General features: G+C 36.1%; 1 protein-coding gene across 5 annotated transcripts in view; it reads right to left on the bottom strand.

The window, feature by feature from the left end:
• Window positions 1–20,318, bottom strand: part of SMCHD1 (structural maintenance of chromosomes flexible hinge domain containing 1) — a 234,804-nt gene that overhangs the window by 117,992 nt on the left and 96,494 nt on the right. For all 5 annotated transcript variants that reach the window (XM_078153486.1, XM_020970644.2, XM_020970647.2 and 2 more), the window contains exons 29-32: window positions 19,453–19,620; window positions 11,800–11,925; window positions 5,576–5,655; window positions 5,002–5,159 (exon numbers count right to left, since the gene is read on the bottom strand). In XM_078153486.1, the coding sequence (XP_078009612.1) occupies window positions 5,002–5,159; window positions 5,576–5,655; window positions 11,800–11,925; window positions 19,453–19,620 (532 nt within the window). The remainder of the gene's footprint in view (window positions 1–5,001; window positions 5,160–5,575; window positions 5,656–11,799; window positions 11,926–19,452; window positions 19,621–20,318) is intronic.

Below are 20,318 nucleotides of genomic sequence, written 5' to 3'. Positions count from 1 at the left end.
CTAATTATCTCTGAGATTAAAAAAAACTGCAAAGTCACATTTCAACTTTGTCTTAAAGCAACGTCATTTAAAAATTGTCATAATGGATATCTATCTGAAAAAACAGTATTATCTCTAATTTATTATTTTGAATGTAAATAAAAGAGATGAATCATAGTTGACAGGTCTTGAAGTCAGGAAAACCTGGATTCAATTCCTGTCTTTAACATGCTAGCTGTGTGACCCTGAGTAAATTCCTCAGTACCCACAGGCAACTAACTAGGACTATAAGAAGCAAAGAAGATACTCCAACCAACAGGGTTTCTTTTTAAAAAAATTTTAATGTAAACATAATATGACCCTCAAGAGCTTTTTAAAAGCAAAGGGGACAGGCTACATTACATTTCTTTCTCCCCCTTATCAAGCAAATACCACTACATAAGAACAAAATCAATAAATGTTTACTGTAAAAAAGAGAATGATTGGGAATATATGGTTTTACAAATTAAATAAATCTGACAGGAAATCTGTGATATTCCAAATCTAATATGCCTGAACATTACTTTCTTCTTTTGATTCTATGTAAAATGCTGCTATGGATACATTATATTTACAACAGTGTATCCCAAATGATACAAAGACAAGTTATACCACTATACTTCTAGATAATTTACATTCTCCTTGACATTTTAGTCATCAACAAAGTCTTCATCCTTAGAAGTTCATCTAACCAAAAAAGTGAACACCCACAGTACTCAACAAGCAAATACTAGCATTTAGCATGCACCAGACACTGTTCCAGGACCAGACAGATACAAAGACAAAAGGAAAAACAGTTCCTGCCCTCAAGGAGATGATAGTCAAGTCAAGGGAAACCACATGTCCATAATTCATTAGCAACTGGGGAATCAGCAAAGGCATCAGGCAGAAAATTACACCTGACCTATCCTTCAAACTATTTAGAAGGGAGTGCATTCCTGGCACTGGGGGGACAGCCAGAGTAAAGGCATAAAGAGTTACCATGTATGAGGAACAGCAAACTTAGCCAACTTGCTGACCTAAGGGATTTTTCACTGTTCCACTTAAACTATTTTGACAATGCCATTTGAAATGTAACACTTGTTACCATGATGCATTATTTCTTTTTGCCTATTTAAAAACAAAATACACAAAACAAGCTTTTTAAACAGGTATATAATGAAAAGCCAGAAACATTTAAAAGGAATTAAAAATGGAAACAGAATTAATAAATGATAGTAATTGTTCACATTTATATAATGCTGAGTTTTGCAAAGGGATATCTGCAAACAACCCTGATGGGTAGGCAGTATAAGTAGTATTATCCCTTATTTACAGTTGAGGAAACCTGAAGCTCAGGAACAATAAAAGATTTGTCCATTAACACAGCCAGTAAATTCAGAGGCAAGACTAAAACACAAATCTACTGACTTTAACTCTATTTCCACTATACCAAGTGCCTAGTTTATTTTTAATAAATCTTCCTGAGTTGGTTCTGTCGTAAGAACAGGGCTATGCACTGTTCTTTCAGTTGCTCTTAGTAGCATTAGATATTTACTGAATACAATTTTGCTGAAACTATAAAAGAGAAAATTCTCTCTAAAGATAATGGTTTAACAAATACTGATCATGTAAATCATAAAGCATATTGAATTTGTGAATGCTTTGAGAGCATCATGTAAAATTTAAACTGTTAACAGTACTTCACAAATATTGTATCATCTAGCATTTAAAAAAAATTAAACTCTTTACATTTACAAATGGAGAAAAAAAAGGTTAAGTGGCCCAAATTCAACAGAAAAACCTATTTACAGATCCTAATTAGAACCTAAGTATCTACTTATGCAGGGTTTTATCAATACTTCCCACGAGTTTTCAGTGATTTCTCATGTATGATATGGCATAATTTCTGCTCTTATTATGGACATGGCTGCCAAATAAAATATGAAAAGATCTTCCCTCTTGGCTTCTATATACCACTGTTTTTTTTTCAATCTCTTCTACTACTTCTTTCTACAGTTGCTCCTGAAATATGGGTGACTTCTAAGATTCTACCTCTGTTCCAGGGCCACTGAACCTAGATGGCTCTGAAAGAGAAAGTGAAGCTGCTGACTTTGCACAGCCCTCCCTCACTCAAATCCAATTCACTTGCAAGTCATGGCATCATCTTTCTGATGCCATTTTCCTCTTCGAGAACAAATGAAAAACCACACAACCACAATCTCTGTTCCATTACTGGGTGGAGTGGAAAGTGAACTAGACTTAGTAATAAAGGACTTGAGTTCAAAATACACTTATGTCTAGTTACATCTATGTCTTGGACAAAATATTTAACCTCTCTGAGCCTCATTTTCCACATCTCTAAAATGAAGATGTTTTCTAAGGTCTTTTGTGGCTGTTAATTCTAGATGCTAAGACATCTTTCATCTTCTCATCTATCTCTACACTCCTTCTACTAAGTTAACTTTAATAATACCCTTTATAAGAATAACTGCTAAATCTGTATCTCTACACTCAAACAACAAACAGTTCTCTGTAATAGGATGTTCCTTTCATACCTCATACTTGAGTTCAAAATTGAGCTCTCTCTCTCTCACCCCTCATGTCCAACTGTTGCCAAGACTAGTCAATTTCATCTTTGCAATACCTCTCTAACATACCCTATTTCTCCTGACACTGCCACCACCCCGGTGGCAGCTTCATCTCCTCATGCTTGGACTGCTCTAATAGCTTCCTAATTGGTTTCCCTGCCTCAAGTTTTCCCCAATCCAGTCCATCCTCCACTTAGCTGTCAAAGCAATCTTCCTAAACCACAGGTCTGAACTTGTGACCTCCCTGCTAAATAAACTCCAGCGTCTCTCTTTGGGGGAAGAAAAGGCCAAAAAACTGGTGTTCAAAGTCCTTTATAACATAGCCCCTCCCTACTTTTCCAGTCTTCATACAACTTGTATCCCCCCTCCCCCATTCTTCAATCCAGTGACAATGGCCTTCCAAATTTCTTTTAACAAGACAATCTCTCTCTTGACCCTGGGCATTTTCACTGCCGGTCCCCCATGCCTAGAACGTTTCTCTCGCCTCATCTCTACCTCCTAGCATCCTTCAAGTCCCAGATAAAAACCCCACTATCTATAGGAAGCCTTTCCCAATATCAATTCTATTGTCTTCCATCTAATGATTATTTCCTATTTATCTTATATAAAGGAGAGAAGGGGCTAAAGATTTATTAAGTGTCTATGTGCCAGGCTTCGTGCTAAGCATTTAATAAGTATCTCATTTCATTCTCACAACCACCTGGGCTGTAGGTGCTATTATGATATCTATTTTGGAGTTGATGAAGCAGAGGCAGACAGAAGTAAAGTGACTTGTTCTGGATCACATAGCTAGTGTCTAAGGCTGAATTTAAACTCACATTTTCCTGACTGCACATACAGCTTTCTATCCACTGAGCCACCTACCTCCCTTGTTTGTATGTAGTTGTTTAAATGTTTTCTCTAAATGTTTTTCCCTCTTTCAAGGGCCTTTCTTTGTATTCCCATCCATCAGCAGAGTGCCTGACATGTAGTAGGCTCTTAAATGCTTTTGACTGACTAATGGAATCAGGGTGCAATTAGACATATATTCTTTGTTCATGGTCAACCAAGGAATTTGTTTTACCTAACTATTCAAATTTTATACAAGGATTTAGTTTTTCTCCTCATCTCTATCCTTGATTTGGGAGAATGAGAAGAGAAAACCGATTTTTGTACACTGAGAAAGAAATTATATAATTTTTAAAAGAAAATTTTCAATCTTACTATACTGCTGTAATGTAGTTCTCTGTTGGTGGTATAGTGGGGTACACTGTTGTTGACTTCCCTGTTGTAATCTGCTTCCTGCCCATATACTTCTTTGTTTGCCGAGACCACCTGGATTACACAGAACCCGTTTCCAGGCTATTAAGTTCCAAGCACACAAAACTTTTTTGACACTGAACAAACCTACGGACTTACTGCACTAAAATGCCTCGCTCCCCAGAATCAATGAACTCCTACAGACTTTCCTGTGACGATTTATTTGAATGCTGACAAAATACTAAGTGCATATTCTGATTTCAATATCTATTTCACTGAATTTAAGAACAAGTTTTCATAGACTAAAGGACCACAGATTAAAGGAACCTTAAAAGTCACCTACTCGAACACCCCAATTTTACCATTCATTTGTTCCATTCTCTCAGATAAGGAAATTGAAGCCCAAAGGAGTCAAATGATCTGCTGAAGGGTCAAAACAGTAATAAAATGGCACAGCCAGGCCAACCAATTCCAATGTTATTTCCACTTTGCTCTACAGACTCCTGCTGTGGTTGGTTCATTAACTTACAGAATGGTAGAAAAATCTAATTCAGGAAAACTTCTGTAGGAAGTGTTCTACCTTTTAAAAGCCACATTTTATTTACAGAGATTTTCAAATATTTAGTATTTCATTCATTTTTTAGTCACACCTTAAACAAAATTACTAGAATCCTTCATTTCCAAGTGAAACAATCTAGAAGAACTGAGTATAAAGGAAAAAAAAATTTCCCATTAGCTTTCATTATAAAATTGTAGACATTTTGGTGTAACAAAAAACAATCCACTAAAACAAAAATTTTGGAGAACACAAGTAAAAATTTAAAATAATCCCTTGATAGGGTGGACAAAGTACAGTTTCACATTCCCCAAACATACTGTTCACTGCCTTTCACTAATCATAGGAAGTTCTATCTTTCTGTCAAACAATTTCTTGTTTTCTTGGAGATATGAAATGCAACACAATTCCTTTGTAAAAGTCTATCTCCTACAATTCATATGTAACATGAAGGAAAATACAACTACATAGGAGGAAAAAACCAAGCAACTAAGTAAAATGCCACTATTTACACAGATCTTTTAAATTTTTCAATTGATTTTAAAATAAAAGTTAAATAAGTCACCAAAGCATCTTATAATAGTAAAAAATAATTTAAAAATATAAAGACTTACTCACCAGTAAAAATATCTCCTGCTGAAAAAGAAACGTCTTTATCGTATTTGACATTCAAACGCACTGGCTTTTCAGGGTCTGGAAGAACCATTAGCCTAATTGTAGGTCCTTCTAGGGAATTCTTGTTGTAGGTTGCTTTAACCTGTATAGTATGTTCTCCCCTTTAAAAAAAAAATTGAGTTACAATAGTTATTATACAAAAATTATGAAATTATCTAAACACATTCCATTTAGGCAACCACTGATTTGCATTTCCAGTGTTTTAAGTGGCCTTGTTTTATTAAATGGTAATATTCAACATGGGAAAAGAGAAAAATCTCAACATGTATGTTAACATATAGGATTATTCTTGTGAAATATAACAAAATGGAAGAGATAGAGTTTAAAGGATATAAATTACCTCCTTAACACACAGTTTGTACCAAAAGACTACACTCTTCATCCTCCAAGCAGTCATGTTGTAACACCAAATACAAGGATCAAAGTGCTCAATGAAGGGCTCATTATTTACTCATCAACTCCTAAGGAAAATGGAGCTATATAATTGCACTACTTTTCAAAACAATTTGATACTTACCTAGGGGCAGAAACAGTAAAAACTCCCAAATCAGCCCTGCCACTGTCATCAGTTTTATGCTGCTGATTTGAAGGGCTAAGCTGTAAAGAAAATAACTGTTAACAAAACAAACCAAAAAAACCCCTCACAACTACTCTAAAAACAACTTTTTCTGTTTTCGCCAACAATTTTATTGTAACTGAATCACAAATTATTTTCCGATTCATGTCCACCAAATCAACATTGCTTTATCCTATATATGTAGCTGACATGATTAATATCCACAGTCTTCAGTATTTTCCTAGGCTATCACTCCTGATTTGGCTTTACATTCCTCCATTCCTAATCATGACCCTAGAAGCAACCCAGTTTAGTTCTACAATGTCCTCTACTGAAGAATCTGTGGCCCTTATTACCTTCTCTCTCTTCCCTTGACAAACCCCAGTGCTGCATTACTCCCACCATCTACCTCCTCCTTTCTGACTTGCATACAGTTAAACAGAGCCGGAAGAACTCACAAAACCATGTTAATTGAGCCCATTACAAATTTATATTATCTATTTGACCCTCACTGTAGCAAAGAAATCCTTTTAGTCCTCTGAAATATATTCTGTTTTAAATTTTTTCTATTTAGTTTTATAGGAACTATTTCAAACCTCTTCTCAAGGGTCTCTCACCGATCCCTCTGATCCAAAGACCTCACTTCAAATTATATTGAGAAAATGGAAACCTTGCATTTCCTAAAACTTTGATATTATCAATCTGCATTCTTTCTGCCTTTATTCAAGTAAAGACTACTCCAATTTCTGATGAAGAGATGGCCTTTCTCATAACGAAGGTCAAACTATCTATATGTATCCTTTCATGGTCTCATTCACAATTTCTCTCTAGAAGTACCTTCTCCCTAAACTTACATCATCTTTCCCTATGTACTGGTTCCTTCTATGCTTCCTACAAATATACTTAGATGTCCTCCTTTTCTAAACCTTAAAAGCCCCCCCACTTGTAAAAAACCCTATCAAAGTGCCACGCTCTATCTCTCTTGCCTGTATCAGCAAAACTTCTGGCCTCCAATTCTCTTCTCCTATTCACTTCTCAATCCTTTCCAACTTGGCTTCCAACTTAATGGTTCAACTGAAACTATGCTCTAAAGTCACCAACGATTTCCTAAAATATTTGATGCCCTTGTATCAAACTTAATCCTTTTTGATCTTTCAATATCATTTAATGCTACTGACTACCCTGTCATCCTGGATTCTTTCAGAGATTTTTGTGACCTCAATCTCTCAGTCATCTACTGTTTCTCAGGCTCCTTTGCTACATCATCAGTTCCCAAACTGTGGATATAACTAAGGCTCTGTTCTAGGCCCCATTCTTTTCACTCTTTTATGGTAACCATATTAACCCCCATCGATTTAATCATTATGCCAATGACTCATACAGCTATATATTCTGCCTTAGTCTGTCTCCTGAACTCTGGTCCCACAGTAACAATTACTTAGAGATGCTTTCAAACTCGGACCATCTAAAATGCAAAGTGTTCAAAACAAAAATCATTTCCTTTTTTTCCAAAACTGATCTTTCTACCCAACTTGTCCATAGTTATCAAAGTCATCATTCTCCTTCCAGTCACCCTGATTATTTAAAATCTTCCTGAAAACCTCTAAATCCTCCAATGGGGCACTGTGAACCGATCATTCGCCCCACATATGCAAATAATTTCCATACTATTTTTATCTCCACAATATTTTTTCCACCCAGGGGGCAGCTAGGTGATGCAGTAGATAGAGCACCGGCCCTGAAGTCAGGAGGACCTGATTTCAAATCCGGCCTCAGACCAAACACTTGACACTTACTAGCTGTGTGACCCTGGGCAAGTCACTTAACCCCCATTGCCTTTAAAAAAAAAATTTCCATCCATCTCCATCTCTGATAACCTCTGGGTTGTACTATGGCAACAGCCTCCCCATTGGTCTTCCCATCTTGAATCTTTCACCACTCTGATCCATTCTCTCCTCCTAGCTAACAAAGTGATTTTCCTAAGGAACAGATCTAGTCATTTCACTTGCCTCCCTCCTCAATGAATACCAGTAGCAATCTATTATCATTAGGATCATTTATAAACTCCTCTGCTACATTTCACAACCTGGAGCCAATATTTCTTTCTAGCTTTATTACATTATCATTACCTTTCATATACTCTACTATGATCCAGCAAATAATTGGCCTTTTCACTGTTTCTCAAGTATAATACTCCATTTCTAATTTCCATGCCTTTCACTGATCCTTTCTCAGGCACAGAAATGCTCACCCTTCTCATCTCTTCCTTTCTGAATATGAGGTATACTTCAAAACATAGTTCATGTGATCGTCTACATCTTACCTCTCCAAAATTACTTCCCATTTATATCATATTTGTTCTGTATAGTCTCTTCCCATAGAATATAAGATCCTTTAAAGAAAGGACTTTCATTATTTCTTTTTTATCCCAAGCTTCTGGCACCAAGTAGGCTTTTGATAAATGGTTATTGATTCATTTACTCATCTAGTCTACAAATACTGCCAAAACTGGAATCTTTTAGACAATATCTTTGACAAGTAGCTAACTATCTTCTAAACACATTTGTAGTGGTGGGAATTACAGGGAAGTCATTACCATTCTAGATAGTTCATTCTATACTGGACTGGATGCAATGTAATTATGTACCTTAAATAAAACACCACTTACTCACATTGGAAAATATTAAGATTAGAATTTTTTGAAAACCAGAAGCATGATAGGCTATCTGTTAGTGTTTTGAAGTGTATAATGTCTAGTGAAGTGGCTAGAAGCTTTTACCAGAACAAGATAAATTGCCTTTTCATTTGTTTCAAGTTTAGGAATTTAATATAGTAGAATGGAAAGCACATTGTAATGGGAGATGAAACACCTGTGTTACAGGTATAACTATACCACTAATATACTATGTGACCAAGGGCGAGTCACTTCATGTCTGGATGCCAGTTTTCATATATGTAAAATGAGGGGGCTAAACAAGAATGTTGAACTCCAATAAAAACCCAAGTTCCTTTACATTGTGATCTCTGTAATGTCTCTGATGAAATCAATTACTGTTACTATATGTTCAGCTGCAAAAAGAGATCAAGTCCATTCACTTTAAAAGCTTATAGACTATTACGTTCAACTCAGTCAACTGTTTGCTTGTTTAAAGCAATATGCCAGGGTTCTGGGGAAGACAGAACATTTAGGTAATATAAGATCTTTGGACTTAGGGAGCTTATGAGTGAATTTTTCTGTGAATAAATACAAAAAATACATATAAGTATGAGCAGAAATCTGATAGATTTAGAGAAGGGAAGTGGAAAATATCCAAGATATAAGGAATAATATGAGCAAAGTGATTCTGAAAACAATATAAAGGTGTGCTGGCAAGAGAGAAAAGAAAACCTATGGGGGAAATCAAATGGCCAGTTTAGCTGGAACATTAAAATAGAAAGAAATCAAGAGAATGAAATGAAGGAGGAAAAGTAAAACCACATAACTACAAGCCTGCTTTCCTTCCTTTCTCCAGACAATGCAACAAGGCCAACGAATCAGTATACTTGCTGTCCAACAGTTATCCCTCACTTTCGTTCCACAACTACCCTATCTTCATTTTAATCAAAACCTCTTATGGCACCCTTCAATAACACTGCTTGTTCATAATTCCTTCTTTGTAATATATTTCAGCCTATTCACAACCACCATGTTCTTTAGAGACATCACACTTTTTTCCTTCTCCTACCTATAACCCCCTTACTTCTCTATATCCTTCCCAGATTCAAGTATTTTCTGCAAGCCTTAAAGTGGGTAATCCCAACATTCTATTTACAATCATTCTTCCATCTCTCTCTACACTCTTCCCCTCTCAATTTCATGAACTCATACATTTCAATAACTTAAGCATATAATTCTCAGATCTCAATCACCGGATGCATATCTCTCCAGAACTCCAGATGTAAATCTTCAAATATTTAAAAACATTTAAACCTAGATTAAACCTCAAACTCAATGTATCTGAGATTAAGTGCATTATCATTCCTTCTAAACCTACTATAAGTATCTGACGCATCACCATTCTCTCAGTCTATCAAATTTGTAACCCTCAATCTCACACTCACTCCCACTGTATATGGCTAGGAGGGCTTATCAATTCTGTTTATGCAATATGAATGTCTTCCTTCCTATTCCCACTGCTACTGCAATAATACAAAAACACATTCTACCTACTTAGCAAATTGAAACCTATATCATTATAGGACTCCCCATTTTAACCTTCTCCCCTTGACCAATACAACCTCCACATTACTGAAAGAAAAATCTTTCTTATTCATGAACTTAATTGTGCCAGTTCTCCGTTCAAAAATCTTCAGTGACTCCTAATTGTCTTACCAAGTCAAGTTCAAATCCTCTAACTGGCATTCAAAACCCTTTAGCCCCTTGTGCTACCCCCACTGTTCCACTCTGGTGTCATATTACTGCCTTCCAAAAATTCCAGGAAGGAAAGCATTCTATGCATAAGGGACTGGTAATGATAACAGAGTAAGTCTCGTGGAAGAAATGGAAAGGAAGCCATTACAGCCAGATCCTACACAGAGGCTCAAGAGGCTGGAAAGGGAGGGAGGGCTTTAAATGCCAAAGAGAGGACTTTATATTTGTTCATGGAAATAACAGGCAATAACTGCAGTTTTTTGATGAGGAAGGGAGTGAAAATACCAGACCAGAGCATCAGGAAAATCATTTTAGGATATGAGAAGAGGATGGATTAGAATGGAGAGAAACATGAGGCAAGGAGGCCAACCAAAAGGTTATTCTAATACTCTAGACAGGAAGTGTACCAGGGTGGCATTTGTGTAAGTAAAAAGAAGAGGAAATGTACAAGAGTAAGTAGAGGTAGAAGGTAGGAAGAGGTAGAAATGACAAGACTTGATAACAGACCGGACAACCTAGAGAGGAAAGACTATCCAGGAAAGAATGATGCCCAGTGTCGAAAGATGCAGAGAGTGGCAGCTAGGTGGTACAGTGGAAAGAGCACTAGCCCTGAAGTCAGGAATTGCGCCTCAGACACTTGGCACTTACTAGCTGTGTGACCCTGGGCAAGTCACTTAACCCCACTGCCTAACCAAAACAAAACAACAACTAGATCAGGTTAAAAAAAAAAGTTGCAGGGAAGAAGAATGAGTACTAAGAAAAAGCCACTAGACTTACTAATTAAGGGATCATTTATAACAGTATCTAATACATAGTAGGCATTTAGTAAATGTTTGAATGATTAATCTCCTTGACAGACAGGACCATATCTTAACTGAACCTTGCATCTCTCCAGTACATAAGATGTTACAGTAGGTGCTTATTAGAGTTTGATGATTTTTTTCTGAATAACATACAGTGAATTTAATATTTATAATTTTATTTTCTCTTATAGAATAGAATATTTACTCCCATTTATGTTGTACTTAAAAGTTTGAAGTTCTTTATCAGGGGTAGCGAATCTGCAGCCTCAAGGCTATATGTGGCCCTCTTAGATCCTCAAGTGTGGACCTCTGACTGTATCCAACCTTCACAGAACAAATCCCCTTAAATAAAAGGATCTGTTCAGTAAAACTTGGACTCAGTCAAAAGGCCATACCCACAGACCTAGAAGGGCCCAGGTTACCCATCCCTGAAGAATCTTTATAAACAAGATCTCACAGAAGTCTCAAGACAAATCTAAGAGGTATGCGATTTAAGAAGAGAATCATTATTTTTTATTGATCCTGAAATTTACCCTCTAACTCTAATGTACAAATTGAAGGCCCATATCACTTAACAAATTGTGCACTTTAAAAAATATATGTGAACAAATATGTTGAGTTTACTCTGGCATCATATAAGGAAGTCTTCAGACTATCAGTTTAACTTAATGAATAATTAAAAAAAACCCTCATGGCTGGGGTTTTCTTTAATGTGAATTCTCAGTACTAGTACTTAGTAAAAAGCACTGAACTAATCATGTTAAAAGACCATGTACATACTTCATGAGCATTAAAACTTCCAGGCGGGATTTTGTGAGGGAGAGGAGACATGAAAACTGTCTTGCCTCATTTAGACTATTGGGTAGGGAAATAAATGTTCACAATACATAAAACTGTTACTATGAAACAAGATTTGATGAAATTCAGAATTATCACCCCAACACACTTAATATTCAAAGATGGATACTTACTTTTAAGATGGCTGCTTTCACAAGACTTATTTTAACTAGTGGTACTGGGGAAGGATTTTCCCACTGATCACAAAGCTGAATTGTAAGGGGGTTTGGTAATTCTTTTCCATTTATCACTGGAATAGGCTGAAATACAGAAAAATATTTTAGGTAATACTAAAAATAATGTACCAGATTACATGGCATATGGTCATTTTTTAAATTCACCAAAAGACAGCTTTGATCATTTTAAAGTAATGGTATACTGGTTTGTTCTTACTTCTGGAATTCTACAAGAACCATATTTCTAAAAGTGGTTCTTGTGAAAGACACCTCTTCCCCAACTCAAGAGTCAGCGAATGGCCTCTTCAATAAAATGGAGCACTGACCAAAGCGAATATACTCCCAAATGGACAACTTTTATGTTGATAGTTATTTTCTAACTTAGGGAGAAAATAAGAGTAGAGTTAACTAACCAATACTGGCTTATATAGGCCTCTATTATTCTCTCTGTCTGTCTGTCTCTCTCTCTCTCTCTCTACACACATACATACACACACACACACACACACACACACACACACAACCACCCCTTTTGAAATCTACAAATCTAATCTTGACAAACAGAACCATCCATAGTCATACGCAGATATCTCCATCTTGATTTTAAGCCAAACTTGGGATGCTCAGGATAGTTAAAAACAAAAAGTTCAGTATCATTTCTCTGAGGACTTGGTAATGAATTCTTTATTCTATGGGTGCCACAAAGAAAGAAAAATGCAAAACCCAGTTTGGTCCTATGCAGTAACCTTGAATTTCTTTAGTGACAGAGGCAGAATGGCAGAAAAAGGAGAATTTTACATTGCAGTTTTTAGACTATACATAAATATGAACCCATTTATCAGCACTCCAAATGTAAGATTCTCTTTTAATGACCACTGAATCAACAGACTACTCAAGGAATGTAATCATATCCATCCTAACATTCTTAATATAAATAAAACTGGAAACCACAAGAAGTTGTAGCTAAATGGAAGAGTGGCCGACAAGTTTTCCCTGAAGAGGCAAATAAAGGAGGTGAACTATATGTTCATCCAAAAAAGAAATATCACTCCATGTGATACTGAATTGTTCATAAGATTGCTGGCAAAGAGGCTACCATGAAAATGGAAGACTACGGAAAACTGTCTGTAGGAGAGTGTGAAGAGATGAGGGAATTATGCTAAGAACTCCAAAAGACTCTCAAAATTCAATAAAAGCATGCTTTGCTGTTCAGTAATAGAAACACACAAGTGGCCATAGGGGAAAATGGCAAAAAGGGTTAATAGAAAACATGACTTAAATAATAAAGTAAAAAGGTCAATGGATTGTTGACTCATCAGCAGCCTAACATATATGTATTATGAACATTCTTTTAAAAAATCAGGTCAATGTAAGAAGCTCCATATTAAACAGAATTAACTTCAGATATTTATGCTTTTAAGAGAAAGGAAATGACAAGTCAACAAGGTAGCATTCTTTCCCAAAATTAGCTTTCTAAAGTCAGATGATCAACTTGTTAGAGGAAAAAGCAAAATCGAAGAGACTGGAAGATCATAAGACATAGATGAGGGATGAGATCGGGGCAAATTCAACCAAACCTATTTAAACAAAGTGGTGTTGCCCCTCCCACTCAAATGAAAAATGATTAAGACAACAGACACTGACACATATTACTACCATTTCCTAAGGAAGTTTAATTAATATGTAAGTTAATCCTCCCAAAGTGACCAAAAGAGCTTAGAAATCATTTCTGCACACACGCGCACACACACACACACACACACACACACACACACACACACACACACACACACACACACACACACACAAAAACCCCACCAGATTCTAAGGAGAGTGATAAGCAGTCTAGAGCAGTGGTGGGTAACCTGTGTCAGAGAGGCCACATGTGGCCTTCTAGGTCCTTGGATGCAGCCTTTTGACTGAGTCCAAGTTTTACAGAACAAGTCCTTTTATTAAGGGGATTTGTTCTGTGAAGCTTGGATTCAGTCAGAGGGTTACACTTGAGGACCTAGAGGGCCACATGTGGCCTTTCAGACACAGGTTCCCTACCCTTGGATTCTAGAGTAACATAATTTAAAAGTAAAAAAAATGTTTGGAAGACCTCCCAGAGGGGGGTGATGGAAGATAATGAGCAGGTAATAAATCAGCATACATTGTGAGCATCCCTGAAGAAAGTATGAGAACAGAATGATTTTTGCAAATAATAGTCTCAAGAAGACAAATTTACACTCATAAAATTAATTTAAAAAAATAAAAAATACCAGGCCAACTGAATGTTTGTTGACCATAAAAAGTATTTTATTTGGTAGAGGAAAATACTGTCTTTAGGGCTGTCTTCCCAAAATGCATTTTTCACATATATTCCAAAATCCTGCTGGAGTCTTTTGACATATGTAATAGACATAACTTTGCCCAACGGCTTTCTAATTATGACTACAAAAGCATAAAACAAACATATACGCACCAAAAGTTTTTGCCACTGTCTGAAATCCAGCACAGAGCTGAAATTGAAAACTTCTTCAACTGTTCCTGTAGCTAGATAACACTGTTATAACCACATGAAAACAAAGAAGACTACAGAGCCTCCTAAATGAGATCCATAATCACGCAAATGAGTCTGGCCTAACTTTCTCAAAGGAGAAACAAAGTTGATGAGGAATGCCTATTGTCCAGATTTTAATGTGAAGTTATACCAGAATTAACAGAAGTACAGGGAAGATAGACCACTTTTGGAAAACCACATAATGTTTTTAATGCCCCAAGCTTATCAGTGATACAAAGGAATATCACATTACTTCCAGTGGTACTAATGGTGATAAAATCACATGATATCATAGTCTCCAAAGTAATGAAGTTAAGGGTCATTCAAAGAATAATGGAGAAGACTATATAGTTGGTCTGAATACTGTTGTAAGACATTAGCAATCAAGATTCATCTAAGAGAAACAAATATAAAATATATAATCAGAGCTGCATTAACAGAAAATCAGGGGAACCACTCATGTGGCAGGAGAAATAGATAACTGGTAGATAAACCATACATTTCATTGGTATTCATGAAACGTGAAGAGAACTAAGGATAGCCCCAGGCATATCAGGCAGGCCCCTATACAGGATTTTCAGCTCATGAAGAGGAGTGACACAGTACAAAAAAGTTATATCACTGGAAGGTTTACCCACACCAATGAGAGCACTGATCCATAAAAGCAATTAAATTAAAACACTATGTTTAAAATTTTTTATTTCTTTTTTTTATCAACAAAGGTCACACCTCTTTCCCTCCTATCCCCTCCTATCCCCTCACACCCCCCAGGACCCCTACACTGAGTAGGAAAGAAAAATAAAACCTGTTACAAACACAAATTGTCAAGTGACACAAATTCTCACATTGGCCATGTTGGAAAACAATGTTTCAATCTTCACTGAGTCCAGTAACTCTCAACCAGGAGGTGGACAGCATGCTTTATTCCATTCCTCTTGACCTGCGGTAGTTCACTACATTAATCAAAGTTCAAAGTCTTCCAAAGATGTTATTGGATTAATTGTGCTAGTTCTGCTCCTTATTCCACTTCAGTTCATGTAAGTCTTCTAAGGTTTCTCTGATAACCACTCTTTTAATTTGGGAGTGGGGGCCCAATTTAGCCCAATGGGGGCTAAATTCAAACAAAAACCTGGATCCCTGTTCGCCACACACTGATTTAGAAAAACACAATTTACAAAAGACCATCAGTGTACCTTCGGAGAAAAAAAGGTTTCTGTTTATGAATGAGAGGAGAAACAAAATTGTAAGGTGCAGGTGTGAAGTGAGAAAGTAGAAGCAACAGGAACAGACAGTTTTTTCTAGGAATTTGGCTGTGAAACAAACGAGATATTAGATAGTATCTTTAAGGAATAGCTGGGTTGACACTTTTTTTTTAATACAGGATGAAAGAGATCTGGGTTTATTTGCAAATAGTAGGGAAAGAGGTAATAGATAAGGAGAAAATGATCATCAAGGAAGAAAAAGGGATGACAAAAGTATAAGCTCATGGGGCAAACAAGGAGTAGGTTCAACCAATAAGTAGGGAAACTGGAATTTTAAAAGACAAAGGTCACCTCATACTCAAGAGACAAAAGCAAAGCAAATAAGAGGGGTGGATAACACAGAGGTAATTTGAAAGGTAAAGTTGGAGAGAAGATTGATTATTCTGTTCCTACAGCCATGAGATGTTCAAAGAATTTACAAATTAACTGCCTAAGTCAACTATTTCTCTTATAAAACAAGTATTTTCTAAGTATCATGAATTATTTTAACAAAGGGTTTTTTATGGAGGACATAAGGTCTTAAATATGAAAACACATACACTTGCTATAATAATTAAAATTAATCTCACTATATAACACCAGCACCTGCTATACGGACACATTAAAATCAATATCATAAATTTATACAGCATAAAAGAATTCACATAGATCTTTTTGTTAACATAATTGTATTTTCAAAATAATAGCTTACTAGTTTCAAGAATTCTCAGTGAATCATTTTAAAAATTAAAAAATCCTTTTATACAGCAAATAATTACACCTAATTGATTTATAAAGCCTAATTTCTGTAGTTCTTTCAAGAACTAAAGTACATCTACAAAAATGGGCATACCCTTTGATCCAGCAATAGCACTTCTAGGGCTATATCCCAAAGAGATCAAACAAATGGGAAAAGGACCCACATGTACAAAAATATTCATAGCAGCTCTTTTTGTGGTGGGAAAGAATTGGAAATTGAGAGGATGCCCATCAATTGGGGAATGGCTGAGCAGCAAGTTGTGGTATATGAATGTAATGGAATACTATTGTGCTATAAGAAATGATGAACAAGCTGACTTCAGAAAAACCTGGAAAGACTTATATGAACTGATGCTGAGTGAAGTGAGCAGAACCAGGAGAACACTGTACAAAGTAACAGCCACATTACGCAATGACTAAGATTGTTAAACTGAATCCTTCTCAGCATTATGAGGATCTAAGACATCTCCAGAGGCCTCGGGATGGAAAATGCTGTCCACATCCAAAGAAAGAATTATGGAAGTCGAATCACTATCACTTATTTTTTACCTCCTGTTGAGTTTTGTTTCATCTTTCTGATGGTTCCTCCCACTGGTTTTAATTTTTACTTACAACTTCACTAATGTGAAAATACGTTTAATGGGTATGTAAATGTAAAGCCTATATCAGATTGTGTGCTGTCTTGGGCGGGCGGGGAGGAAGGGGTAGAAAAATTTTCAACTCAAAAGCATATGGAAGTGATTGTTGATAAATCAAAAAAAAATTTAAAAAAAATTAAAAAAAAAGAACTGAAGTATATCTGTAGTCTTCTTAGCTGAAATTCTTCATGAAAATCATTCCAATTATCACAATTAGATTTTCACCTCTATTTGCAAAAAGAAATTAAGCGACTCCAATGATTACTTAAAAATAAACCATTATTAATTCATACTTCTGTATATGACTCGGAGATAAAAAATAACAATGCCAAGCTTTACACAGGAATTTCTTCACAAGAACTATACAAGGTCATTAGTGAGTTATTATCTTCCCTATCATAAATGGAGAAACTGAGGCTCTAAGAAGTTAAATGAAAGGACCACACTAACTAACAAATCTAACATGTGGGAGACAAAAGACTGAATTACTAAGCTTATTTAGTGTTCAAAATTCAAGGCTAAATCTACGTAGACAAAATGTTTACTCAAAAACAAATTCAGGAAAGATATAAATAAATTGTTTTAAACCCTCCAATTTCTAATTATTATTCGGTACTTTTCCGTGAGTAATGAAACATGTAAATACAAGGGAGAGATTCTCCTTTAAGATGAATTATCAGAAACATAATCAATAATTAAATGATATTAAGGCATATGGAAGCTATAGTTATTCTCTCTGTCCTTGCACCTCAAAGAAAACCTGAAACACACAATTAAAGGATCATAGTTCTAGAGCTGGAAGGAACTTCAGGTTACCTGACCAGATATCCTCTTTTTGCAGATCAGTATAATGAGGCCCCAGAAGGTTTAGTCTCTTGCCCAAGGATCACTGGGTAGTAAGCATCTGAGATATGACCTAAGGCCAAGCCCTTTGACTCTATAGGTAGGGGCTTCCCATTGTACCACAAGGAAAGATTTCATATTAGAAAGTGGCTGTTATGAAGCTAAAGTGTCAAATGTATTCACAGTCGTTTCAAAAAGGAGATTTAGAAAATAATCAATAAACAGATATGGGTCAGACGAAAACCTAATAAAGTATACTTTTCCCTTATCATAGAATCTAAGAATCTGAAGGGACCTCAGGTTCATCTGCGAACTAAGACCCACAAGAGAACCCTCTGCCGCAAACCAGCATGCAATTAGCCACCCTCAGCCTGAAGACCTCGAGGGCCAAACATGTCAAAACAGGAAAATGATAAATGTTGGAGAAGATGTGGGAAAACTGGAACAATAAATGCATTGTTGGTGGAACTGCAAAACGATCCAAGCATTTGACAGCAATTTGGAACTATGCACAAAGGGCTATAAAAATGCGCATACTCTTTGACCCATCAATAGCATTTCTAGGGCTATATTCCAGAGAGATCATATAAACAGGAAAAGGACCTACATGTACAAAAATATTTATAGCAGCTCTTTTTGTGGTGGCAAAGAATTGGAAATCGAAAGAATGCCCATCAACTGGGGAATGGCTGAACAAGCTGTGGTATATGAATGTAATGGAAGAAATGATGAACAGGCTGACTTCAGAAAAACCTGGAAAGACTTGTATGGTCTGATGCTGAGTGAAATAAGCAGAACCAGGAGAACATTGTACACAGTAACAGCCACGTTGTGCAATGACTAATACTGATAGACTTAACCCTTGTCAGCAATACAAGGATCTAAGACATCTCCAAAGGCCTCATGATGGAAAATGGTATCCACACCCAAAGAAAGGACTATGAATGCAGATCGAAGCACACTATTTGCTTTTTTTTCCTTCTGTTATATTTTGTTTCCTCTTTCTGGTGGTTCTTCCTATTGGTTCTAATTCTTACATACAACATCACTAATGTGAAAATATTTTCAATAGGAATGATATGTATAGCCTATATCAGATTGCGTGCCATCTTGGGGAGAGAGGTCGGGAGGGAGGGGGAGAAAAATTTAAAACTCAAAAGCTTATGGAAGTGATTGTTAATAATTCAATATAAATTAATTAAGAATTTAAAAAAATAAAAATAAAGACCTCCAAGGCCAGTCAGTGGTATCTTTTCCCTCCCAAAAGTTCTTAAACACAAATGCATGCTTTCCTTTCCCTTTCCTTACTCACTGTTCATTTCAGCCAGTAAAGGCAAATGGGAAGCAAATATTTTAAGTATAACTTTACCTGCCCAAAAGAAGCTATTAAAGAGTTAAACATAAACTCCATTACTTAAAGTATCCCAAATGATCTATCTCAACATCTGTAAAATAAGAGGGTTAGACTAGATGACCGGTGAGGTGCCCTCCAGCTTTAGAACAATGACACTATGATTTACATGCCCTCACATCACTGAAAACCACACTCAAGATATATTCATCCAATATCAAGCAGAATCCTACTTACCTCTGTTAACTCTGGCCAGTTTACCAGGAGAAGTTTAGCTGGTGGTCCTGAAATTAGCTGTACCCGGAGAAAGTCTGAAAACTCACGCCATGCAAAGCAGAGCTCCTTGTTTCCAGGAGGACCTGGGCTAAATTTTATGCCTTTTATAATTATAGTCTGTGTGCTGTCCTAATAATAAAGATAAGTTAAAAAAGAAAAATGTGCTTAAAGTCTTTTTTTAACTCAAAGGAATTAATTACTTCTTATTTAGACTTCAACTAAAACTTAACAGTAAGCATCTTTTCAGCACTATGCTGGACAAAAAAAGAGAAGCATAATAAGCCTAAGACATGGTCCCGAAGCCTTCAGAGACCTTACCAATGTATTTAAAAATACATTCATTCACTATTTATTAAGCTTGAATATGTAGAATTCCCTGTGGTATACACTAAAAAATAATAAAATTAAATGTTAAACCACGCGGTACTAATTATAACAGCAATAGAAATCTAATCAGTCAAATAGCACTTTTTAAGTGTCTACTATGTACCAGGCAACTGTACTAAGTGTTAGGATCCAGAGAAGGGAGAAAGGAGTATTGTCTGACATAGTCAGAGACAACTTGATCCTTAGTGGATAGGTAGAATATAGACATTTCAGGTAGGGAACAGCATTACCAAAAACTGATCAGTCCACTAAATTAAAAGCATGTGCTGTGCAGAGCAAAAACAAGTGGTTACTGGAGAATATTAAAAAATAAATTTGAATAAATAGATTGAGGCCTTGAAAGTCAGGTAGTGTCGTTAGAACTTTACAAAGTAGACAATAAAGAACCGTTGGGAGCTACTGAAGGGAAATATGACACATGAAGATGGAATTTTACAAAG

Source organism: Phascolarctos cinereus, unplaced genomic scaffold, assembly GCF_003287225.1.
Source record: "Phascolarctos cinereus isolate Bilbo 61053 unplaced genomic scaffold, phaCin_HiC Scaffold_4;HRSCAF=312, whole genome shotgun sequence".
NCBI lineage: Eukaryota > Metazoa > Chordata > Mammalia > Diprotodontia > Phascolarctidae > Phascolarctos > Phascolarctos cinereus.
The sequence above is the reverse complement of the archived record's forward strand: the minus strand, read 5'-3'. Positions and strand labels throughout refer to the sequence as shown.